The sequence below is a fragment of the Colobus angolensis genome, unplaced genomic scaffold (assembly GCF_000951035.1).
Source record: "Colobus angolensis palliatus isolate OR3802 unplaced genomic scaffold, Cang.pa_1.0 Scaffold44, whole genome shotgun sequence".
In the NCBI taxonomy this organism is placed as follows: Eukaryota; Metazoa; Chordata; class Mammalia; order Primates; family Cercopithecidae; genus Colobus; species Colobus angolensis.
Genome location: NW_012117821.1, coordinates 6,299,167 through 6,325,398, shown reverse-complemented (window position 1 = coordinate 6,325,398; position 26,232 = coordinate 6,299,167). Strand labels below are relative to the sequence as shown.

Below are 26,232 nucleotides of genomic sequence, written 5' to 3'. Positions count from 1 at the left end.
AGGAGACGGGGGAGGAGGAGGGGAGCAGCCGGCCGGGGCGACTCAGTGACCAGCCGGCCGGCCCAGCAGAGGTGGCTGCACTGCCCGCCGCCCGAGATGGGGGGACAGATCACCCGGAGCACTCTCCATGGTAAGGCCCCGCGGATGCCTGCGGGCCCGCCCACCTTAGCCCGGAGGCCGCCTGGGGAGGCCCGGCGGAGGGGCGCTGGGGCTGAGGGCTTGGTCATGCCCCTACCTCTTCACTCCATGGGGGGTCTGGGGCTGTGTGAGGGACACCTTTTGGTGGTGGGCACTGGGGTGGGGGCAGCAAGGGAGCTGGGTAGAGCGGGAAGAGGGGTGCCTTCCCTGACAGTGGCGCCTCCCACTGATGGTGGGAGTCAGGCAGCTGAGGCTCCCCACAAAGTCTCCTTGTCCTCTTACCTCCATGTCCTCTTACCAAGGTGCTGACTAGTCCCCAAGTGGGATGCGAGATCCTGGGTGTCCCTACCCGCCTCTCCCGGGACAGAGGCAGCCACAGTTAGATAGCTGGGGGGACCTGCTTGTCGGCCCTGGGATGTGGGCCTTGGAGGTGGTGCTGTGTTCTCTGCTGGAGCCCCGCAAAGACGTGTGGGCACCCACATGTGTGCCGAGTGTGCAAGTGTGTCTTTGCTCATGAGTAGGCACTGAAGGTGCCTGTGGGTGTGCACCTGTGCTGGCTTGTGCCTAAGCACACGGGTGTGCAAGTGACAGCACCCCACAGTGCCTGACCTCGCTTCTCCAAGTGTGTGCTCTGTGGGGAGGGCAGCGAACTTCTGAGCCCCGCAGGTCAGGTCCACAGTCAGACAGATCCACAGCCTGGAGCTGAAGGGGTGAAAGAGAGGGGGGCCACTGGCTGGCTCCCCATTTGCAGAGCTCCTGCTTGCTCCAACCCCTGTCCTCTTGTTCCCCTAGCTCTAGTACTGTGGTCTGGGGAGCACCATGGCCGATGTGGCAACAGACCCAGAGAGGAGAAGCCTTCCTAGGGACTTGCGTGTCTTCCCTGGGCCCTGGGAACTGGGGTTCCTTTACAAACTGGCCAGAACAGCACGGGCTGACCTTGGGGAGTCCCTGATGCACTCCCCTATGTCCCCTGCTCCCTGCTTGGATGGGGTATTAGGAGGTGGGACAGTGTCCATCTGCCGAGTCCAGTGGGCACTGAGAGCCTGGGAGAGGCTCAGGAAGGAGGGTGGTGGCAGGAGCGCGTGGGCAGCTGCAGCCGGAACTGGTGACCAGGTGGCTTCTCCCTTCCAGGCTCTGGACTTTGGGAGAGTAATTTCTAATTAAAAAAGAAAAAAGACAGGGAAAGATGTGGGAAAAGCAAATGATTGGCTCTCTTAAAAGGAAATGAATTCTGTCCTGGGTTTGGAGGGCTAAGTGACAGATGGAAGGCCCTGGAAGACACATAATCCGGAGCCAGGCCAGGGGCACTGCCAGTGGCCTGGGCCTTGGCCGGAGACTTGGATTGAGCTGACCTGGGCCTGGCCTGGCCTGTCTGTGGGGTGGGGGTTCTTCTCAGGGCTTGCTGGCCCTGGTGGGGCCTGTTGGCAGAGGGTCTGGAGCCGACTGGCATTTTCCACTGGAGTCAGACTTGGGCAAGCCTGTGGTCTGTGAAGGACAGAGAGGCCCTCAGAGCAGGCTCAGGACACACTACACTGTCCTCCAGTTGGAGCACAGGCTCCCTAGAGGGTGAGGACCTGAGACCACCCTAGCTCATGCTCTGGGAGTGGGTGGATGTGTTTTGTAAGGAAGGCAAATGTCTTCCTGAGCCTCAGTTTTCTCACCTGTCAATGAGACTAGTAATAGCACCCTCCTCCTAAGACTGCTGTGCAGGCCAGGGCCGGTGTTCATGCCTGCAATCCCAGACACTTTGGAGGCTGAGGTGGGAGGATTGCTTGAGCCCAGGAGTTTGAGACCAGCCTGGGCAACATAGCGAGACCTCGTCTCAAGAAAAAAAGAAAACAAGATTATTGTGAGGATTACATGAATCATGTGAGCAGAGAACTCAACATGGGGAAAATCAAGAGGGCTTGGAAAGGCGTCCTGGGCCCTGGGTCATATTCCCTCCCTCTCATTTGTCCCATTTCCCTGGAGGCAGGAGGATCACTTGGGGTGCTCTGAGAACTCTAGGAATTGGCCCTGCAGGCAAGGTGGCCATCAGTGAGCGCTCATCAAATGCCCCATCTGCCTTGGCCTTCGCCCTTTTGCCAGGACTGCCCTCCCAGGCGGGGCCTCCCCTAAGCTGGCCCTGGCCTTTGCCATTGCACAAGTAGAGGGGACAGGAGTTGGAAGGTCTGGAGAGGGAGTGTTTGCCTGTGCCCATACAGCCAACCCCCACCCCCATCAGAACCCTTGCATATGCGTCCTCACGCATCCATGCCCATGTGTGCCCACACCTGTACCCACGCCCTGGCTGCCCCAGCAGCTCTGGTTTCACCTTCTTCTGGGAAATGAGCTGGGGCCAGCGTGAGACACAGGGGTTTGTTCCTTCCTAGGGGTGCCGTAGCCTGTAGCTGGGCTCCTGAAGGCACATTGAAATGGTTCTTGATTGTATTTTTCTTCTCTTTTTCTTTTCTTTTTTTTTTTTTTGAGACGTAGTCTCGCTCTGTCACCCAGACTGGAGTGCAGTGGCACGATCTTGGCTCACTGCAACCTCCGCCTCCTGAGTTCAAGCAATTCTCTGCCTCAGCCTCCTGAGTAGCTGGGATTACGGGCACCTGCCACCATGCCCGGCTAATTTTTTGTATTTTTAGTAGAGACGGAGTTTCACCATGTTGTACAGGCTGGTCTTGAACTCCTGACCTCATGATCCACCCGCCTCAGCCTCCCAAAGTGCTGAGATTACAGGCATGAGCCACTGCGCCTGGCTGATTGTATTTTCTGTAGGGCCTTGGACTTTCGGCTTGTTTCAGGCCAAACATTTTGGATTGCTGCGTTAAAGTGGGTGAGGGGAGGGTGACAGAGGAGGACCCAGGACTCTGTATGTGTGTCGGGGGTTATCTAATTGTGTGTTTTGTTTGTGGACGTGTTTTGGCTCTCTGAGCTTCTGATGTCAACAGATGTGTATCTGTGTTTTAGATCTCTGTGTACCTGTGTGATGTGTCTGTAACTGTGGATTGAAGCGACTGTGTGTTGCTGTGCCTATGTTTCCATGCAGGGGCAGCCACATCTGTGGTCCTCTGTGCCTGTGCCATGCCTCTGTGTGTGTGTGTGTGTGTGTGTGTGTGTGTGTGTAGTGCGGCTGGTGGTGAGGAGTCGGGCTCCTCTGGGACCAGCCTGGCAGGACACCCATGGGGAAATGAATTCCCGTTTGGAAAATGGTTTCAGTGGTTACACGCTTGATCTCTTCCATCCGGCAGGTTTCCAGAGCTACTCCCAGTCTTGAGGACAGGCTGACAGGGGTGGGAAGGGGAGTGTGAAGAGGGAGACAGCAGTGACACTGGGAGGCCTCCCACCTCTTGCCTGTGCTGTCCTCTCTTCTTCCTTTCCCCCCACCTTCCTCCTTCACCTCCCTTCAATGCTCCCTCAGGGCAAGGAATGGACCCCTTGCTGACGGCTGATGTGTAGGTGACACACGCACATGCACCCAGACATACATGTCACCCTCAGGTTAGTCTCTGGATTTAACAAGCCTGAGTGTCAGAGGATGCTGGTGTACAGGGACCTGAGACATTGGTTCCCACCCCCTCCTGTCACAGAGGGAGAGGCTGCGGCCACGAAAGGGAAATGGCTAACTGAGGCCACACAGCTGGTGCCTCAGTGGGGAAGCCAGGCCTTCTTCCTTCTGCAGCCGGTCCCCTACTTACCCTTCTTGGGTTCCTTAATCCTCAAGCAGACAGCAGTGGAGAAGGCATCCAGTGGCCTTGTGAGATTAGCAGAGGGAGCCACCCATCTCCTGGCAGCAGCTCTGGGGGCTTACGCCAAGGGGAGCTCTGGAGCTTGAAGGTGCACACCCCCACACCCCGCTCGTGCCTGTGGACTCCAGGAAGGTGGGCATCGGGTCACTCTAGCGCTGCGTTCCCTTACCTCAGCCTGGTGCCTGGCACACAGTGGCTCCCAGCAGATGCTGGGTTAGTGGGTAGGGGGGAAGAGTGTGGGGTGGACAGAGGCCCTTGCCTGCTGGATGGCAGGGCAGTTGGAGCTGAAGGTGGCCTGAGGGGGTGGGTGGGGGAACCATCAGGGAGGTGAGGCCAGGGCTGGGCAGTGAGGCCAGGCAGTATTTGGAGAGGGTCCTCAGAGGTTCATAGTAAGGCCCCTAACCTAGTCTGGAAAAAATCTACGTCTGAAGGATGCATGAGAAAGGCAGATATATAGGTGGGAAGGAGGAAGGAAAGGTTCCCAGCACAGAAGTGGGCTTGGGCCAAGCCTGGAAATCAGAGGCAGGTGTGGGAGGTAGAGGCCCCTTTAGGGAACCCAAAGAAGTTTAATTCTGCCCAGTTTTACAATCATCTCTGTCCCCCAAGTTCCATCCCCACCTGTCCATCTCCTACCGGGAGTCAGGCATCCCCAGCTTTCCAACCATTCTCCTAAATCCTTTCTCCCAGAGCCCTGTTCAGTTAATGCAGATAAGCGAGTCCAAATCAGGACCACCCTGGCAATCTGAGATTAGGACGTTTGGGGTAAAATAAGACTGAAGTTCCTGGTCTCCCACTGGGCTGAAATGAGCCGATCATTTCCTACAGTGGTTATGTTTGCTTTTATGTTTTTAAAAAAGAGTTTATGTTGAGATCAAGTGTTAAAGTTTGCAAAATTCTTTCACATCTGTAAATTTACCCGGGCATCACTACAGCCTAGAGAGGTGGGCAGGGCAGCTATGATGAGCTTCATTTTACAGAGAAATAAATCAAGGGCCAGAGAGGTGAAGCAACTTGTCCAAAGTCACACAGCAAGTCTGTGTCCTGATCAGGGTTTGAACCCAGGGCCTCTTGCCTCCAATGCTCATTCTCTGTGCCTCGCTCCACCGCCCAGAAGGTGAGACAAGACTGTCTCTTGGATGAAGATGATGATGCCAGCACTGGTATTCAGGACCATGGGTTCAAAACAAGATGATCTTGGATGCAGTGGGCTTCAGCTGGGCCTTGAAAGATGGGTGAGGTTTGGAGAGGCGCAGGTGAGGCAGAGGGAATGGCTTGAGCAAAGGTGTGGGGGTAGAAAGCAGAGTGATATAAATAGGAATAATAATAATAGCAACTACTTACTGAATTTTACGTACATCATCTATTTGAATCCTCACAAGAATCCCATGAAGGCCTGCCATGACCCCATTTTACAGATGAGGAAAGTGAGGCTCCCAGAGGTCTTACAGTTAGTGACAGAGCTGCCTCATTTGGAGGCAGCCAGCCCTGGGTTCAGATCTGGGTTCCTCACTCAATGTGTAAACCTAACTTCAGAGGATCTGTGCCAGAGTGGCATTGGGGGCATAAATCAAGACACTGCCCTTGAAGCCATGAGAGGCTGGGCACTGGCGTCAGTATCAGTGCCTCTGCTCTTGGCTGGGGTGGTGAGCTCCCCCCATCTCTCCTTGGCAGCCCAGCTGAGACCAGCCTAGGGCATCTGGGGCTCTGCCAGTGGTTCTGGGGCAGAGCTTGGTGGGGGCCATGGGGAGGTCACTCTGGAGGCTATGTGTGTCCAGGCGTCTGCCCCGGGACCCCACTGAGAGGCAGGAATGTGGTCCACCAGCTGAGGGTCACCCAGAGGGCTGGCCAGGCTTGTGTGTCTGGCAGCTCATAAATGCCCAGGAGGAATGAGGCTGTCGGGGGAGTTTCCACCATGTCAGCAGCAGCCTCGCCTGAGGAGGGTGCCCCCACTGGGGCTCCCAAGAAGCCTGTAAACCTGTCACTTGAGGGCCCTCCCTGGGAGCTCTGCTGAGAGCCAGGTGGCACAACTGGGGCTCCATCCAGTTGTGTGTGTCCCTGGTGGAGCAGCTGTGCAGCCCACACACCCCCCATTTTGAGGCCCTTTGCTGCAGCTGCTCCCCCAGCGCCCAGCCCCTCCTGCACACAACCTTCCCTGAAGTGCCTGCCATCTTGGACTCATGGGGAAAATGAGCTCTAGTACCAGAGGCTGAGAAGGGTAAAGGACCCCAGACGTGGCCTTGGAAGACCAGGGTTCAAGTCCCAGTTCTGCCACATAACTGCTGTGTGACCACAAGTGAGTTGCTTAACCATTCTGAATCCAACTCCTTCATTCGTAGAATAGGGACCTTAAAGAGTCGTAGTCCCGGTGCTGGGAGGGATCCTGTTGGATAGTGTAGGGAGGAAGCCCCACCCCCTGCTGCCCCCTCTGGACCCTTGGCATCAGAACTATGTCCAAAGTTCATTCTCATTTTGCTCTCCGCTCGCCACCCCACTCCCTGCCCCCAATATTTTAATGCCAGCCGGGATGGAGGAGGGGGTAGCAGGAGCAGGATCAGCCGCAGTGGGGGAGGAGGGGGTCACCCTGCTGAAGGCTTCACGTTGGACACTCGTAGTCCATGAGAACAGCGCCCCCTAGAGGAGTGTTGGGCAGAGCGCATCGTGGCCCCTGCCCTGGTTCAGAAGAGTGGCGAGGCCTGAGTTAGGGCTGTAGCCGTAGGGTGAACAAGAGAGGACAGAACTCAGGTGTGCTTATTCCTGAGGCAGGACTGGTAGATTGGGTGAGGGGTGCTCAGGGGCTCCCCTGGAGCCAGGAGCAGGGCGGGGCAGGTCAGGAGTGCAGCTGGGGCCTGCCACATGACAGGAGCCCACAGTTCATGGCAGGAAATGCCCAGCACACCAGAGAGGGTTTTCAAGTGGTCTCCCCAGAGGTGGCTTGGTGGACGATGATCACACTGCGAGCTGAGTACAGAGAGAAGGGGCTGAGGATAGCTGCTCAGGGCGGGCTTGGCCTCCATGGCTGCCCCGACGACCTGTTCACACTGTTGGCAGAAGACAGGCATGGTAGTCAGTGGGTGGGGCTTTGCAGCTACCAAAGTGCTCTCTCTCCATACCTGGGGCAGGGAACCCCTGTTCTGTTTCATAGCTGTGGAAGGAACTTAAGGGTTAGGGTGACAGGCCCAACCAAGCACTGGGGGTCTTCTGGTAGATGGCCACATCCAAGGCACTGCGCAGGGTGAGCTGATGGCGGTGCCATGGTGGTGAGAAAGTGCAGCCTCTCTTCACTCCGTCTGAATGAAGATGTGACTTGTTAGTTGTATTATAGATTTTATTTTTTAATTTAATTTAATTTTTTGTTTGAGACAGGGTCTTGCTCTGTTGCCCAGGATAGAGTGCAATGGTGCTACCACGGCTCACTGCAACCTTCTGGCCTCAAGTGATCCTCCCGCCTTAGCCACCTGAGCAGCCGGACTGCAGGTGTGCACCACCACGTCTGGCTAAGTTTTGTAGGTTTTTTTTTTTGTAGATTTTTTTTTTTTTTGGTAGAGAAGGGGTTTTGCCATGTTCCCAGGCTGGTCTCGAACTCCTGGGCTCATGTGATCAGCCTGTCTTGACCTCCCAAAGTGCTGGGATTACACACCTGAGCCACCACACCCAGCCAGCTGTAGCTTTTAAATTGAGGTATCATATGTATATAGTAAAACTTGTCCTTTTCAAGTGTGTAGTTTTGTGAGTTTTGACAATGTACAAGTTGTGTAACCACTACCCCAATCTCAAGATATGGAACATTATTTCTTTCTTTTCTTTTTTTTTTTAGAGACGGAATCATGCTCTGTCACCCAGGCTGAAGTGCAGTGGTGCTATCATAGCTCACTGCAATCTCAAATTCCTGGGCTCAAGCTATCTTCGTGCTTCAGCCTCCCAAGTAGCTGGGATTACAGGTGTGAGACACCATGCCTGGCTAATTTTTTATTTTTATTTGTACAATGAGATGGGGTCTCACAGTGTTGTCCAGGCTAAGATATGGAGCACTTCTGTCACCCTAAAAACTTCCTTCCTGCCTCTTTGTAGTCAAATCTCTCCCCTGCTCTCCTTCTCTGATACCTACTGATCTCTATGTCTCTCTAGTTTTGTCTTTTCCAGAATATCTTACAGATGGAATCGTACAGCATACAGCCCTTTGCATCTGGCTTCTTTTACGTAGCATACTTTTGAGAGCCATTTGTGTGTCTGTGTGTATCAGTGGTTATGTTCCTTTTTATTGCAGAGTAGTGATTGCATGGAGCTGCCTGCCACATTTTTAACTGTTCACCAGCTGAAGGACGTTTGAGTTTTTTCTAGTTCAGGGTTATCATGAATAAAGCTGCTGTACATTTGTGTGCAGGTCATGTTTTCATTTCTTGTGGGGAAATGCCCAGAAGCGCGAGTGCCGGGACATATGTTAGGCGTTTCTCGCTTCATGAGAAACTGCCAAACCATTCTCAACATTGGCTTTCCAGGTTGTGTCGCGTCGCAGCAGGAATGCAGGAGGGCTGAGGACATGGTTTACATTTCTGTGTTTTGGTGGCATGCATATAAATACATGTATCAATGTATTGCCCTGTAAGTATGCTACATGAGATGCTTTTGGGTGGTACATGAAAGAACCTTTTTTTCTTTGCTTTCTTTTTTGAGGCAGAGTCTTGCTCTGTCGCCCAGGCTGGAGTGCAGTGGTGCCATGTCGGCTCACTGCAACTGTCCGCCTCCTGGGTTTAAGCAATTCTTGTGCCTCAGCCTCCCAAGTGGCTGGGATTACAGGTATATGCCACCCTTCCCAGATAATTTTTGTATTTTTAGTAGAGACGGGGTTTCACCATGTTGGCCAGGCTGGTCTCGAACTCATGACCTCAAGTGATCCGCTTGCCTTGGCCTCCCAAAGTGCTGGGATTACAGGTGTGAGCCACTGCACCCAGCCTGAAGGAATCTTTGGTTTTTTTTTTTTCATATTTTATAGGTTATGAGTATTTTTTAATTTGCATTTTAAAAATTTATCCAGCACACCAAATCCATGAATTCTTGGCTATTAATGCCTTTTAATTTTTTAGAGACACACTCGCACTCTGACCCAGGCTGGAATGTGGTAGCATGATCATAGCTCACTGCAGCCTTCAACCCCTGGGCTCAAGGATCCTCCTGCCTCAGCCTCCTGAGTAGCTGGGACTAGTGGGACTCAGTACAGGCACGTACCACCACATTCAGCTAATTTTTAAATTTTTTGTAGAGATGAGGTCTTGCTTTTGTTGCCCAAGCTGGTCTCCAACTCCTAGGTCTGAAGTGATCCTCCTGCCTTGGCCTCCCAAAATGCTGGGATTACAGGTGTGAGCCACTATGTCTGGCCTCTTAATGCTTAATGGCCAATAACAAAGATTCTGCAGTCAGATTGCTGGGTTTGGCTTCTAGGTCCGTTTCTTACTGGTTCTGTGACCCTGGGCAAGCCACTTAATCTCCCTGAGGCACATATTTGTCATCTGTAAATTGGTTGATAGTAAGTTTAATAGTTATAAGTTTGCCATAAGGGTGAAACCAGTAAGTGTGTGTAAAACTAGTTCAGAGTTTGGCAAATGGCTGCCCCTATTATTTGATGCATATGACCCATGTGTGATAGGCGTGTGTTGTGTATGTATTGTTCTGCACATCCATGTGTACATAACTGTGTGTGTGTGTCACAGTACATGTGTAAGTGTGTGGTTCCTGGTCTCAGGAATCAGGAGAGGATGAATGGCCTAGGGTTGGGATTACTTTTGCATGCTCACAGGTGTATGTGTGTGCCCATGAGTGTGTTTTTGGAGCCCACATGCCTGGGTGCACATGGTACCCCTGGCCCAGAGTCCTCCTGGCCCCACCTCCTCTGTCTGTTGTGCTGCCAGCCAGGGTGCTGGGCCTGTGCTGCCCCAGCCCCACCCTCAACCCCTTACCCAACACTGGGATTGGCAGGGGTCCTCTCTGGAAGGGAGCCTTGGGGAATGTCTTCCAGGGGCTGGGTCTCTGGCCCCTTGTGTCTCCACTATATTTGCCCAGAGTCAGTGTTTTCTGCGCCTTTACCCAGGGCCCCAGGACCTCGAGTAGGATGGGTGGGAAGGAGGGGAAGCATTTTGAAGAGATTAGTGGCCCTGCAGTTGCTCCATGGATTCAGAGTGGAGGCTGGGGTTGGGGAGCCCCAGAGGAAAGGCTCTCAGCAGCAGCTGGGCTCAGCAGGATTTTAAAAACTGCTTCAGGGAGGTGTAACTGACATACACTAAACTGCACATGTTTAAAGCGTCCAATTTGATGAGTTTTGACATAGTGTACCCCTATGAAATCATTACCACATCAAGATAAGGAACACATAGACCATTGAAAACCACCCATTAAAAAAAAAAGATAAGGAACACAGTCACACTGCCAAATGTCGCCTTGTGCTCCTTGGTAATCCTGCCTGTCTCCCCCGACTATCGCAGGCGTCCACTTATCTGCTTTTGTTTTTTCATTTTGTTTCTTTTGTGTGTGTGTGTGTGTGTTTTGAGACAGTCTTGCTCTGTTTCCCAGGCTGGAATGCAGTGGAACGATCTTGGCTCACTGCAACCTCCACCTTCTGGGTTCAAGTGATTCTCCTGCCTTAGCCTCCCGAGTAGCTTGAACTACAGGTGCCTGCCACCATGCCCAGCTAATTTTTATATTTTTAGTAGAGATGGGGTTTCACCATATTGCCCAGGCTGGTCTCGAACTCTTGACCTCAGGTAATCTGCCCCCTTCGGCCTCCCAAAGTGCTGAGATTACAGGTGTGAGCCATTGTGCCCGGGCCACTTATCTGTTTTTGATCACTGCAGCTTCATTTGCACTTTCTAGAATTTGATAAAAAATGGAAAGAGAGGAAGGGTTTTGAAGGGAATGGAAGCCCTGCAGTTGCTCCATGAATCGTGTATTGCTTTGTTTTTAACAGGCTGATTTCACTCACATCATTATTTTGAAATTCACCTATGTTGTTATTCATATCGGTAGTTCATTGCTCTTTACTGCTGAGTAGTATTCTATTGTGCAGATGCACCACGATGTGTTAGCTACCCACACAGCAGGGGTGATTTTTCTCTTATGCTTCCATTTCTACCTCTGGATGCGAACCTCAAACCAGCACATATTTTATGAAACAAAAGTCAAGCTGTGTCTGAGGCTGGCCGGAGCCCAGTGGGCATCTTTTCCAAGCAAGGCACCTGTAGCCAGTGCCACTCTCTGCCCTTCTTCCCAGCATCCCCTTCCCTGAAATGGCCTCCCCTCCTCTGCACTATCCAGAGGCCATTCAGCTTCTTCCAGGCAGCCTTTCCAGACTATCTGGGTCTCTTCTGAGCATTTCCAGCCTTCATAGCCTGACGGCTTCCAAAGCCCTTGCACTGTTCAGCCGTTCCCGTCTTGTCTCCTTGGTGAGGACAAGGTGAACTCCTCCTTGTACCACCGCTTCCTAGTGAGCCTGGCAGGCAGGAAGCTGCTCTAGAGAGGCCCGGGGGCTCATGCACAGGGTGTCCGGCTGGCCTGGGGCTTTGGAGACTGTTGTCTGGGGCTTCTGGAGAAGAGGGGGATTGGAAATGCAAAGTGGTACAGAAGGATGCAGACCAAAGCCAACACAGCCCGGACAGAGGGCTGGGCCTCTCCCTCTCCCTTCCCTCCCTGTCTTCCATCTCCTTCCTGGAAGCCGCTCCTCCTCCTCTAGGGAGTGGAAGGGTCTGGACAGGCCCAATGCCGAGCTCTTTGCATCATTAAATTCCTGCCTTGGAGGACCAAAATTTGAAACATCCCAGAAGGCCTCTGTCATGTTTTGTGGCTTTCTACGGCTCCACCCACTTCTCCTCCATTCTTCATTGTTCTCTTTCCCCACGATGACAGGATGGGCAGGCTCCACCTCCTGAAGGACAGGGCATGGATCTTGGGGCCCCACCAGAGTCCCCAGCCCCTGAGGCTGTGTATTAATTAATGCTGCCTGTGCTGCTGAGACTTGTCTTGGAGCCACAGAGTAGAGGCCACCCATTGTGCCAGAGAGGGAAGTGTTGTCTTCCCCAAGGTCACAGAGCCAGTTAGTGACAGCCCTGAGGACAGGATCCATGTATGTTTCATGTCTGTGTCTCCAGTGCTCAGGACAGAGCTTGGTATTCAGCAGATATGTCATAAATATTTATTGAATAAAATAAATAAACAAACCAAGGATGGTGGAGTGCCAGTGAGTGGTGGTGGAGGGCAGTAGTAAAGGCGATGTGCTACCATGGTAGGTGGTGAAAGGCAGAGGGTGTTAAATACTAGTGGGGAGAGGAGGTGGGAGAGGGTGGGGGTGGAAGGTGATGGGGAAGGCTGAGGGGAGAAGTGGTGGGTAGTGAACCAGTAGAGCATGGTGGCAGATGGTGGAGTGGGAGATGGTGAGAGATGGTGGCAGAAGGATGGTGGCAAGGGGTGGCAACAGTGGTGGAAGAACTGGGCTCCGGGTGACTTCTGGTCATGCCCAGCCTCTGCCCTTACCTAGGGGACTCTGGTCTGGCTCGTGGACCCGTCAAGTTCTCTGACACAGTGGCCTGTTCCTTTGCAGACTCCATCGGGGGCCCCTTCCCCGTCACTTCTCACCGATGCCACCACAAGCAGAAGCACTGCCCAGCGGTGCTGCCTGGTGGGGGGCTCCCAGCCACGCCGCTGCTCTTCCACCCGCACACCAAGGGCTCCCAGATCCTCATGGACCTCAGCCACAAGGCTGTCAAGAGGCAGGCCAGCTTCTGCAACGCCATCACTTTCAGCAACCGCCCGGTCCTCATCTACGAGCAAGTCAGGCTGAAGGTGGGCCTGCCCCCTGCCCCCGCCCCTGCCCCGTGCTTCCTGCTTCCCTCACGGCGTTCCCTGGGCCTCTGGACTCTGCCTGCTGCCACCTCCACCACCACACCCTGCCCCCGCCTTTTCTCTCTGGTGACCCTCTTCCCTCTTCCTTATGCCTTTCTCAACCTCCCTGTGTGACAAGGAAGGAACCGGGAGGGCGGTGGCCGCGGGAACCCCTTGCTGTCTTCCCAGCAGGGAGGGCTCCTGGGAGGGAACCGTGCTGGAATGGTGGGCAGGCTGCTGTGGGATGCTCCAGGGAGTCCACCCGAGGGGGGCTACCCTTGGTCCGATTGACCAAGTGGGAGAGGGTGGGCTGAGGCCACCCCCTGCCACCCAGATCACCAAGAAGCAGTGCTGCTGGAGCGGGGCCCTGCGGCTGGGCTTCACCAGCAAGGACCCGTCCCGCATCCACCCTGACTCGCTGCCCAAGTACGCCTGCCCCGACCTGGTGTCCCAGAGTGGCTTCTGGGCCAAGGCGCTGCCTGAGGAGTTTGCCAATGAGGGCAACATCATCGCATTCTGGGTGGACAAGAAGGGTCGTGTCTTCCACCGCATCAACGACTCGGCTGTCATGCTGTTCTTCAGCGGGGTCCGCACGGCTGACCCGCTCTGGGCCCTGGTGGACGTCTACGGCCTCACGCGGGGCGTCCAGCTGCTTGGTGAGTGCCTGCCCCTCCGGCCCCTTGGTGCAGGGGACACCCCTCAACCTCTGGGCACTGCAGCCTGGCACTGTTCAGTCCCATCAGGCGTAGGGACCCCTCTCTGGTGCCAAGGGGAACAGGGGCAGCCCTGGGAGCCTGGGCATGAACTGCAGAGAGCTCCTTTCCTCCAGGCACATTGCTTTTCAGTGGAACCTGGGTGTGATTTCTGCTCTCTGCAGCCTCTCAGGTGGTGCCTTGGGCAGTGTGCAACCTTCACAATCATAAATGGCGACCTCAAAGACCACCACCCCCAGAAGTAATTAAATTAACCATCACAACCACAGTTCATAGAACACTTACTATGTGCAAGGCACTTCATTCTTGCCTGTTCTTATAGCAACCCTGGGAGGGAGACCCCGTTATTGGGCAGAAACTCAAGTCCAGGGAGGTTGCATCATGGTCCCAGGAGCCATGGCCCTTGAAGGGTAGAGCCAGACCTGAGTCTCCAGCTCTAAAGCCAGCTGTCAACCCCTGGGCTCTGCAGCCTTCCAGAAGACTGGGTTCCAAGCCCACCCTAGTGCCTTTTGCAGGGATGTTGGATAAAAGGGTAGGATCCAGGGGCAGAAGGCACTGGGGGAGCTAAGACTCTTGGCTGCTCCCTGGCCCCCAGCGTAAGTTAGGCTGTTTCAGGAGAGTGAGAGAGCAAGGAGGAGGAGCCTCGGGAAGCAGCCTGGCATGCTCAGGGGCCAGGCTTCCCTGCAATGGCACAAGTACCAGGGCTGGAAGAGGACAGGACAATCTCTGACTTCCTAGGGTCACACAGCAAGTTGGTGGTTAAGGTAGGACTAGAACTCAGGTCACCTGACTCCCAGACCAGGATCCTTCCCACCTGGCTCTCCTTGTGCACAGGCACTCAAGTGCACGTGTGCACATGCAGACTCTGGGCACAAATCAGGCCATCGGCAAACTGGCTTTGCTTCCAGGCAGAGGCTGCGCAAGCCTCGGCTTCCTCATCTGTGAAATGGGTTGGTGGGAAGATTAAGTTCCATCAAGGAGGCTGTGAGTAAAGTGCCCAGCACAGTCTCGGGTACCAAGTATATGCTCAAGCAACACTCTTTTCTTCTGCCATCTCTACACGCCGCTCCCTGCAGAGAAAGAGGCCATGAAGGTGGTTGAAAAAGTTTTTTTTCCTTTCTGACTTCAGAGCCTAGCAACAGTGAAGCTCTTCTTTTCCACAACACCTTTATTTGAGCAAAAAGTCAGTGATAGTAAAAACAAAGAAATGAGTCAGAAGCCTGTTTGTTGAGTTCCAAACATCAGGAAGCGGTTTTTATTAGCTAGTAGTTTGGGAACTTTCTGTTTTTCACCTCAACAAAAGTGTTTCTGCATTCACAATGACACGTTCAGAGCCTGGAACTGGGCAGTTCTGGGTCTCAGCAACTGAAGAAGGGAGCCCAGGTGCTTTGCATTTTCTCTGTGAAAGGGGTGTGCCTGCAGCGGGGGCAGAAAGGGCAGTGTTCATGCCCCTGAGCCACAGAGACCGGCAGATCCTAGCCTCGTGGTGTACTAGGTGTGGGGCCTCAGCTTCTTCATCTGTAATGTGGGGCTTAATGCTTTCTCGGGGTTCTTTGAGGAGCAGCTGATGCACAGTAAGGGGTCAGTGACTGTCATTTGTCCCCACCCATCCTGGGGAGGGCAGTTCCTCACTCAGGGCTCGAGTGAATGCCTTGGTGCTGCTCTGGTATCCTCAGGGCCCCATACTTCAAGGCACTGGAGTCCCAGCGCTTGAGTTTGAGCTCTAACCTGACCACTTCTGCCTGAGCCTCAGGCTTCCCACCTGTGTAATGGTTGTGAAGGCTCTGACTTAGCCCAGGGCTCAGCCACATGGTGGAAGGCAAAGTCTCTGCTCCTGAGAAAGCCACAGTCTTGTTGAGGGTGGGCAGGTGACGGTAGTGGGGTGACATTCTTGCTTTTCCCTAAGCAAAATGTGCCCTTCCTCACCGTCCCCACTCTGGCTTCAAGGCCAGCCCCAAAGCCCCCTCCTCCCTGAAGCCTTTCTGGGCGGAATTCTCCTCTCCGTCTTTGTGTGCCACCAAGTGGTGCTGGTGCTTCTGTCAGTGCTGAGCATCGGCAGAGCCTCCGTCTGTCCATATGTCCACTTCCCTGCAAGATGGGGAAGAATCCACCTCTGACTTGGTCGGGCTGCTCTCCAGGGTGGAGGCTTCTGCCTGACCTGCAGAGGATGTGGAGGAATATTTGCAGGGTGGGTCAGGGAGAGTAGTAGCGGGGGAAGAATGAGAGGGCGGATGCCTTGTTAGATGAAGAAAACGGCAGGTGGGTGGGGGCCAAGGGCGACCCAGCCCTGCCCACAGATAGCCCAGGCTCACTGGGAAGTTAGAAAGATGAAGCAAACAGTCCAGACGATGCAGGCACTCAGGGTACAACCCAAGAGAAGCCAGTAAATTGCTAACTGCTGTGGTCATGGGATGCCTTCCGTCTGCCGAGATGGTTTCTATCCAGTTATCTCATTTAACCCCTCTGAAGCAGGCCCCACAGGGAGTGGTTTTTATCCCCATTTGGCAGGGAGATAACTGAGGCCCACTCAAGACCTGGCTTGCCCATGTAGGGATGTGGCAGAACCCTGACTTGAACTGGGCATTCTGATGCCAAAAGCAACACCTTTCCCATTACCCTCCAGCTGGTTTAAACATAAAAGGAGGCAGGAAGTCAGAGGAGGCTGAGGTCAGTGGGGGAGGATGGAGGCCAGGAGGGCTTCTTGGAAGAGAAGACTTGGGCTGGGCCTTCAAGTTCCAGGAGGGTCCTGGCACATGGGAATGAAGAGGAACACGCCAGACGGCATGGGGCTTCCCACCGTCAGGGGCTGAGGAGGGCTTGGAGAATAATCTGAAGGGCCCACCCTGGGCCAGAGCCCAGGTGGCCTGACCTGGTTCAGCCCCATCCCCCTGTGACTATAAATGGGCTTGCACGCAGTGTTTTCAGTTGCATTTGGAGTTCCCGACAGGCTCCTCTCTGCACACCCGATAAGGTTAAGGCCCCAGCTGATTCCATCCCAGCCGTAAATCACCATAATCCCTGGGTATTTTCAAACACTGATTATGGCCCCTAAATTCAATTGGCAGATAAAGATATCCCTTCATTTTATTCCTCCTGAATTTTTTTTTTTGGTAAAGATAGAGAGGGAGACACAGAGATTCATCCAGAGATCTCCTGAGGTGGGCGTGATCTCTCCACCTTCGTTTAGTGCCTGTCTTCTGAGATACTCCCCTCTACCCCAGGTAGCCTCAGGGTCAGCTTCCTTCCCTGCCTCCTCTTTCCTCTCCGCCCCACTTCCCACCTCTGCCTCTCTCCATCGCTTGCCCCTTTACTGCACCTGTATCTTTCTGGGCTTTTCTCTCTCCCTCGACCTAGATCCTCTCACCCTTTTTGCTTTCTCTGGTCTTGGTGTCCTTCTCCCCACTGCTGTCTCTCCTCTGGAGAAAGTTGCTGTCTGTCTTGGTGGCTCTGAAGCTGGGCCAGTCTTTCCTGGGGTGATTGTCCCCCAAACCAATGTCTGATCTTCAGGGATTTTCTGCCAGGCCTGCCCCTGTCCCCTTTGTCTGAAGCCTGTGGTCAAAGCCCTCCCAACCTTAGCTGCTCTGTGTTTGTTCCTTAGACCAGAGGCTTCCCAAGGTAGCTGGCACATGGTAGGTAAGCAGATCAGGCCATGGGTGGATGGGTTGTGTCCCCGGACAGAGTGGAGGCAGGGGCTGGTGTCTCTCCCCAATGGATGGTCCTCCCTGCCCTGACCAGAATCCAAGCCCACAGTGGTGCCCATGCCACAGCCCCAGCAGGCCCTCCTCCCTGTTATGCTGGAGTTCCGCAGATCACCTCTTTCTTTGGGGCGCCCTGGCTCAAGCCCAGGCTGGTATCGTCAAGAATAACAGCTTCCTTCCTCCAGGGAGAAGGGACCTGCCAGCAACTAAATAAACACAGATTTTATTGGGTGATTAATACATGGAGGAAGAAGCTCCTATCCCAGTGTCTCAAGATCTCCTTGCTCCTCTCAGAAATGTTGATTCAGGAAGAGCATCTGTGAGTCCCGTCAGGAGGCTGGTGGGCCAAGAGCCCACTTACGAGTGAGCTCCAGAGCATCCCTCGGTGCCCACCACAGCCTAGGTACTATGTGGGGGCAGGTGGGAAACAGAAGAATCGAAAACCCAGCCCCTCTTCTGGAATAATGTTTTCCCTGGGGGACACATCATATAACTGATGCAAGGTGGTCCAAGTTCAATTCTGCAATCAAGTGTGAGCTGAAGAGTAAAACTGTGTGTATATGTGGGAGGGGAGTGCAGCTGGAGAGCAATCCAGGAGGACTTCCTGTAGGAGACAAGTTTTAAGTCAGGAACTAAGTGAGGTGAAAAAAATGGATTGGTTGAGGAACAATTTAGGTCAGACGGAGGGGTATCCACAGGCACAGAGGTGGGGAATTGGCGGTCAGTAGGGGAACAGATCCAGGAGGGGAAGGAATGAGGTGGAGAGATAGTGGGTGACTTGTGGAGGTGAGGGGTGTGCACAGGTGTGGGTATGTGTATGCATCACAGGGGAGAGAGCCATGAGAGCTGAAAGCTTCCAGCAGCTTTTGTGCTGTCAAGTTGTTCAGTAAGAGGGACTGGCTGCTTGACAGTGGAGAAGTACGAGACCCGGAGATGGGGAGGGGCCTGCCCAAACTCTCCCAGCTGCTCATCAGCCCCACCAGGCCTGGAACCCAGATCTCTCAGGCTGATCTGGGAGTAAGGTCAGAGGGAGAAGGCTATCAACACCTCTTTATGGTGGGGCTGGGTCCGGGAGGGTTCTAGGAGGGGATGGGGTGGGAGCTCCCGAGGGCTTATGCATTCTATTCCATCCCTTGCCATGCACAGGTTACCAGGTCTTGGTAAAAGACCCACGCCTGCCTACTGAGGAGAGAGCTGTGTGGAGACTCTTAGGGTGGGCTTCCAAGGTCCACGTGCTGCTGGGTGGGTTCTCCAGGCCCCCGGGAGATAGGGGCTTGGGTCAGGTCCTCTATCCAGGGCGTACCTCAGCTTGGAGGCGCTGAGCATGATTGATCCCCAGCTGAGGACCACACTGCCATCTGGGCCTTCCGCTTCCCAGCTAAACCAATGTTTACCCTCAGCTGCGGCTGCCAGGGGCCAAGAGGCAAATATTAGTTTAAGGAGCCGGAGCCAGCTCTTGGGCTGGGGGAAACGGCTGAGGCTGCCGATCATGATTTCTTCCTCTTTGATGATTTTCATTTCTTTTTGATTAAGAAAAATCCTGCTCTTCCTTCCGCTTCAGAGGCTTTTCTGGCACTTCCTTTCTGCTTACCCCAAATTCTGCCAGCTATATCACTGCCCCACACCAAACCCTCCCCTCCACCAGGAAGCTTTCCCAGACCTCCCTCATTCAAAATGACCCTTCCTCCTCCTGACCATTGGCACATGGAGACCTAAGTGGTATAAGCAGCTCTGAGTCATGTATTGTCCTGCTCTTTAAAGATACAGCATATATCCTCTTTGTATATAAAGGAAGGTATTATTGTGCCCATTTTGTAGATAAGGAACAGAGGCTCAGAGAGGTCTGATAACCTGCCCAAAGTCACACAGCTGGCAGTTGGTGGAGCTGGGATTTGAACCCAGGAGCTTGGGCCACATTACCTTCCAGCTTCTCTAGATGTGAGTCCATCTGGTCTCCCTATTAAGTCTGGATGCCCGACAAGAGTGGGGACAGTGGCCCTCCTGTGCCTTCCAGAGTCGAGCTTACGAGAGTTCAAGGCATCAAGGATCAGCTGCGCATGTTGGGCACAGATAGGCCACCAGGGCCCTGGCAGTTCTGGTACACAGAAGGGGGCAGTGCCCAGGATGCCAGATGCAGTTGGGAAGGTGGTTCTGCCTGCCTTGTAGTTCCCTGGAGGCTCCCAAGGGCTTTGTCTGGTTCAGTTGTTCCTGTGCACTCTAGTTTTCTACCACAATGAGTATATATAAAGTTGAACCACATGTAATTGCCAGTATTGGACTGTTTTTAACTTACAAAATAGGCAATCTCATGTTTGCCCCTAGCATCTCTTGGGCTCAAGAGATTGTACTGGGGGCCTTGGAGAGAGTTGGGGGCTCAGGGTGGGGTGCATGTGGAGGGAGGAGCTGGGGCCTTGCAGTATTGGGAACAATGCCTTTATTTCAGATGCAGGAGACCGACTGGATCAAGGCTTGACTTGGCCACTCACTACCTCTGGGCAGTTCTCAGCTTCTCTGTGCTTCAGCCTCCTCATCTATTATTTGGACATAATTATACACGCCCCACTTACCTCACAGATGTGGAAAGGCATTTACACAAATGAGAAGGGCTTTTGTCTTTAGGTTAAAAAGGAATACCTAATTTAAAAACACCACCCTCCCCTGCCAAAAAAAGCCAAGCCCTCAAATCAGCTCTCCAATTAGAAGAGGGAGCCTTGAACCCAGGTCCCTGTATCAGGCTGAAAGGAAAACCATGCAATCGAAATTGCTCCTTGGAACAAGATCTGTGGTTCTCCAGCTGGTTGCTCGGAACACTGGGGTTCCACAGAGGTGTCTTGGAGGCTGCAGAGAAGGCCAGAGAGGGGGGGAGGGACAGGTGCTCTGCCCACCTCCTAGACTTTGGCTAGACTTTGGCTTCTTTTAGACAAAAGGATTCCACTGCTTTTTAAAAAAGTTTGAGATCCACTAGACCAAATGATTCTATAAATCCATGAGATCCCATGACTTGAAGATTCTCTGAATCTTAAAGTCTGTGACTGAGTGATTCTAGGATGTTCTGCCCTTCCCTCTGTGAGCCCAGAAAACACGTTTGTTTCTCCTAAATTTCCCATGGTTGGGTTTAAAGGGAGAGGGTGGAGGTGGGTGCTGAGATGGGTGGAGAACCCCGTTGCCTGTCCAAGCCAGGCACCCGCCCTCCCCGGCTCCCTCCCATGCCCCGTGCCAGATGCGGACCAGCAGGAGGATGTTTGTGGAGACAGTAAAGGGCTGGCAGCACCGCCCAAACGGGCCAGCAGATACCCGCTAGCAAGCCGGGCGGCTGCAGGCTGACCCTTGGTTACAGATTAGCCAGTGCTCCGGATGTGAGAACGTCAACAAATGGGACTCTCAGGCTGACGGCAAGCTCTGCCTCAAAGGAGGCCCTGGCCTGCCCTGAGGTCCTCCACGCCCCGGTCCTACCTTGGTTACCCTGCACTGCTGGCAGCGTATGGCAGGGCCGGGTGGCTTTCTGGGCAACAGCTGGCCCTGGGGCCCTCCTCAGTCTGTCCCCTCTCCCTCCCCCTCCTGCTCTTCACCAGGTGTTTGCTAACAGTTTTCTCACCTGTCAACCCAAACCCTCCTGTGCTTCAGCCCAAGTCAAGTCAACTCTTGTGTCTTCCAGAATGCCTTCCCTAGCGCACTCTGAAACAGGAAGGGGACTTCAGCCTTAGCTGGGGATCTTGATCCTAAAGGGGATATTTATTGTAAAGGAGAGAAGACTCAGAGGGAGCCCCAAGGAGGGTATGTGGGACACAGATGGATTCCCACCAGGAGAGGTTTTCTAAGTCATAGTTATTCCAAGGTGGAGGGAGCCTTGGGAGATGGTAAACTTCCTGACCCTAGGGCCATTCTAGCTTCTAGCCAGGCTGAGAGATGGGCAGGGTTTAATGGATTTCCTAGTACCTTAGTTCCTCTAAGGTTCTGTCTAATCCTAGATGCCAAGACTCTGGTAATTAAATTGTATTCAAATATTTTCCTGTCTTCGGGGCAGGCATGGTAGCTCACGCCTGTAATCTCAGCACTTTGGGAGGCTGAGACCAGCAGTTCACTTGAGCTGAGGAGTTCGAAACCAGCCTGGGAAACCTAGTGAAACCCTGTCTCTAACAAAAAATACAAAAATTAGCCAGGCGTGGTGGTGTGCACCTGTAGTCCCAGCCACTTGGGAGGCAGAGGCACAAGAATCGCTTGAACCCGGGAGGCAGAGGATGCAGACAGTCTAGATCTTGCCACTGCACTCCAGCCTGGGGAACAGAGCAAGACCTGTATCAAAAAAAAAAAGAAAAAAAAAAAAATTCCTGCCCTTAAACCTTGCCCTTTTCACTGACTCCTGGCTCTTCCCTCTCCCAGACTCCCTGCCCAGGGCTGGGCACACAGTAGGTCGGTAAGTAGGGCCCCCAGCACCACCTAGAGGAGAGGAAACACATGGCCGGGACCTCCCTGCCCTGGCAGTACCTGCTTATTTCTGCTCTGGCTCAGGGTGTCCGTAGAGCCACTGCCGGCCACCAGAACAGGCAAGAGCTGAAGACTGACAGGTTCTTTCCTGAATGATGGGACATGCAAGGGGAGTCAGCTTAGCAGCTTCTCCTCGTGGCCTTGTGCCATCTCTGTTCCCATCATAAACACCACCAAAGTAGGGGGCACGTGTCCTGGCACCGATTATGTAACTTGTTGTTTCTGAATGTGGGGCCACCCCACTGCTTGGGGTGACAGGTTGCCCATCTGGTTTTTCTAAGCCTTACCCATCAAGTGGTGCAGCCCTGGGCTGAGGTTGGTTCCATGGTGTTCTCCCATGGCTTGGGGCCCCAAACACTGCCCTGACCTCTAACTTGGTATCGGCTCACTCAACTGTGACCTTTGCTGTCCCTTCTGCGGAGGGTGCTCTGACCAGCTCCTGAGTCTCGAGTTTCATCTATTTCAGGGCCTCGACACAGCTGGGCTCACTGATGGGATGGTTATTTTGGAGCTGCTGGCTGCCTGCAGCTGCTCCTGACCCTGAGGGGTGGAGAGGGAGAGAAGACAGACTTGGGCTGGGCACTGGCCCTAGGGATTCATTCCGTTTTTAGCTGTTTCCCAGCAGCTTTCGTCCCTCCCCTCCCAACTCTAGCAAGATTTCAATCAAGGCTAAAGGGATCCTCTTCCTACCCCCTTCTTCTCATTGTACATCCTCCACTGTTTCTCCTTCCTTTCTTTATCCTCTCACCTCTACATTTTAGCTGCTGCTTCTTGGTCTTTGGTGATTTCATTCAGTGAATATTTCCTGGGTACCCATCATGACTGATGTGAAGTCCTGCATTAAGGTTCAAAAAGCCCCTGGTCTGAGGACAGGTGTACCTGACTTTTAGTTGAGACTGTGCTCAAGCCAAGCAAATACTAATATCTGAAGTTATCGGGTAGCTTCTCGGTGCTGGGGATGGTCCCACTTTACCTCTGAGCTTTCCAACAACAACTCAAGGCAGGTATTATTACCCTGTTCTCTAGGTGAGCAATTTGAGGCTGGGAGGAAGGTTGCTTACCCAAAAACCATCAGCCAAGTGCTGGGTCAGACATTTAAACCTAGGCCTGATCCAGACCTGGATCACCCAAAGCCCATGCACTTTCTTCTGAATCGTGGCATTTCACATGCCAATAACAATGGCTTATATTAACCTAATGACTGTGCCAGGTGTCCTGTTTAGGTGCCCTGTGTACCTTACTCCTTTTCATCCTCACAGCGTCTCTTCTAAGGAGAGTATTAGATACAGATTTTATATAAATCAGTAGATGCTGATTTCACTGCTGAAGAGGCCCCAAGAAGTTCAGCTATTTGTAGCCTTGTCTTACAGGAAATGGCAGGGCCAGGATTTGAACCTGGACTGATGACTTCAAATTCATTGCACTTAACTGTGCTCTTGTCCTGCCTACTAGTATATGAATGTTGGTTACTGAAAAAAAACCTAATGTACTTTTAGGTTGCATTATTAGAAGTATAGCATACATACCAAGGGAGGTGATGGCCACACTGTGCCTTGAGCTGGTTGGTGCACATCTAGAGTACTGAGTCTGGTTCTGTTCATTGTCTAAGAGGTGGGAAGGTGTGTGGGAAGTCTGAGTATTCCCTGAGAATTGTCTTCAGTACTGGGCTGATAGGCAGCTCAGGAGGTAGTGGGTTAAATACAGGGAGGTAGATTTTGGTTTAAGAGAAGGAAATACTCTTTAAAGACAGATTAACTCCACAGTGGAACAGGTTGCCTGGGAGTTAGTGAGCACCTGGTAGTGTGCATGTTTAAGTAGAAGGGGACACCTGAAGGGGCAGAGAGACGAGGATAGCTTGCATCCAGTCCCGTTAAGAGCTTTGTTCTGAGGGTCTGCCCAGTCCCGGGAGCTCTGGACTGATTGTCCTGAGGTGGTGGTGTGGGCCCTGTGACAGCTGTGTTCCTGGAGCTCTGGCTGGACATATCTGAGTGACTTGATTCCTCTTCTCCCTGCTGTCACTGCCCCTTCCCCTCTCTGTCTCCCCACCCCCTGTAGTTCCCAAGGGCCAGTGCCTGGAATCCCGGAGGGGTGTGGGAGCAGGGGCTGTTCCCCAGGGTTCAGGTCAGCCCACTGCTTTCCCCAGCTCTGCACCATTTGTCTCCCACCTCCCCCCTGCACAGGCCCTTCTCGCCTCTGCCTCTCCCATTGTCTTTCCCACCTCCCCCTGCACAGGCCCTCCTGGCCTCTGCCTTTGCCTCTCTGCAGCCCCCCAGCCTCTCTGCACCATCACTGTCAGAGTCAATTCCCTGGAATAATCACATTTTCCGGCCGGCTCCCTCCTCCTCGCCAACATGATTCCAGGAAACCCCAATCAGCCAGGCCCCAGGAGGCTTCTCCAGAGCTTTGGGAGGCTTGGGGGGAAGGGCCCACACCCAGAGCTTTCTGGGGGCCAGACAACACAGTTTCTGGAAAGGGCAGGGAAAGGGTGAAAGAAAAGAGGGAGGTTTAGTGACCATGTCTACATTCAGTTGGTGCTGAATTTTGGCCTCTGCTGTCCCTACCAGAGCAATCCCCCAAGCTTTGCTGTCATACCCGAGAACCCCAGCCATCCTTAACCCAGTTCCTAAGGAGACAGTGCAGATTCTCCCTTGGAGAGGTTCAGAGAGAAGGCCTGAAGGAAGGGATCGGTCCATGGTGTGGCTTACAGTGGCACCAGGCAAATCTGGAGAGATTGACTCACACAGCAGGGCTTCAATAAATAAGGAGAGTCTGGAAGTGAAGAATGCGGCATTGGGAGTTGCACAGACCTTTTTTTCAATCCTGGATCTGCCACATGGTGGCTGTCATAACGCCGCTGAGCTTTCTCTGTAAAACAGGAACACTTCCACGGGCTGCTATAAGAATGAATTGCAGGGGTAATTCATGGAACATGGTGATTACTTTTATTGCAAGTTACAGGACTCCATAAAGCAGAACATAACACAGCCATTAGAAGAATATGGTGTTGGAAACAGTTATTGGCATGGAGAGGTGTTCAGTTGCTGGGGATAAGACAGAAGGAGCCCAGGAGTTAAATTTTTGAAAATTTTGAAAAAAACTCCAAGGGTTCTTAGCCTGGAATCCTTGCCCATGGATGGCTTCATGTAGTTCATGAATGCTGAGAAATTATCTACAGAAGTTTGTGAGAATGTGCATTTTTCTGGGGAAATGGGTCATCACATTTTCAATGTCATCACATTTTCAAAGTGATGTAGTACATATAAAAGGTAAAAAACAAGTGATGTTTATATAGCATGACACAATTTTTGCACTAAAAAAGTAACCAGCTGGGTGTGGTGGCTCACACTTCTAATTGTAGCACTTTGGGAGACTGAGGCAGGAGGATCGCTTGAGCCTAGGAGGTGGAGACTAGCCGGGCAACATGGCGAAATCCCATCTCTACCTAAAAAATACAAAATTAGCTGGGTGCGGTGGTGCATCCCAGCTACTTGGGAGGCTGAGGTGAGAGGATGGCTTGAGCCTGGGAGGCGGAGGTCGCTGTGAGCTGAGATATCTCCACTGCACTCCAGCCTGGGCCACAGAGCAAGACCCCGTCTCAAAAAACAAAAACAAAAAAACGCCAAATAAACATACAAAAAAAACCCCCAAAAATACAGCCTTTTAAAAAGGCTGAAATGTCATGCATACAAATATTAAAGATGTTTTTCTCTGGGTGGTGGGCTTACAGGCGATTATTTTTTCTTTTTGCTGAACTGAATTTTCTACAAAATACCGTTTTGTATTTTGTATAACTTGTATGATTTTAAAAAGAATGATGAGTTTGACCCCCTATTAAGCCACTTTCAAAAGGATATCTTGGATAGATCTACTTCTCTCAGCCTGTGTCCTGACATGGCAATGGTAGCCTCAAAAGGTAATTGTTAAGGTTAGATGAGACAATGTACGCAAAGAGGGTGTCTGTGTGTGTCTGCTGGGGGGTGGTTGCTCCCTGGCTTCCCAGGATGTTAGGCCTTCATCAGTGTACTTTTCGAAGGACGGTTACTGTTTGTGAAACAGAGTGCTCGGCGCTGTTCTAGCTGCTAGGGATAAGACGGAAGGAGCCCAGGAGTTAAATTTTTGAAGATTTTAAAATATAAGGAGTACACGTTTACTGTAGAAAATGAGGAAGTACACATTTGCATATAGCAAGCACCTGTGAGCATTTGGAAGCACCCACATGGTTTAAGTTTCGGCTTCCCCCCACCTATTCCTGTTTAAACAGATGTCCTGCAAGAGCAGTTTCTTTTTTTTTTTTTTTTTCTTTTTTTATTATTATACTTTAAGTTCTAGGGTACATGTGCATAACGTGCAGGTTTGTTACATATGTATACTTGTGCCATGTTGGTGTGCTGCTTCTTGACTGTGCTTGCTAATTTATGTCACAAGTATCGTGTGCGGCATTAGCCATCCGGGATTGTAACGGTGCGCGCGTAGGGCCGGGGCAGCGGGGCGCGCCGGGGCCGCCTCCCGGGAGTCCTGCGTGACACCGCCCCGTGTCTCCCGCGCAGATAGCGAGCTGGTGCTCCCAGACTGCCTGCGGCCGCGCTCCTTCACCGCCCTGCG

The 26,232-nt window shown here is 52.8% G+C and overlaps 1 protein-coding gene across 1 annotated transcript in view; it reads left to right on the top strand.

Annotated features, from left to right (window-relative positions):
• The window catches only part of NEURL1 (neuralized E3 ubiquitin protein ligase 1), a 100,642-nt gene that overhangs the window by 62,647 nt on the left and 11,763 nt on the right, over positions 1-26,232 (top strand). The window contains exons 2-4 of the mRNA XM_011957422.1: positions 12,454-12,695; positions 13,069-13,390; positions 26,178-26,229. Coding sequence (XP_011812812.1) covers positions 12,454-12,695; positions 13,069-13,390; positions 26,178-26,229 — 616 coding nt within the window. The remainder of the gene's footprint in view (positions 1-12,453; positions 12,696-13,068; positions 13,391-26,177; positions 26,230-26,232) is intronic.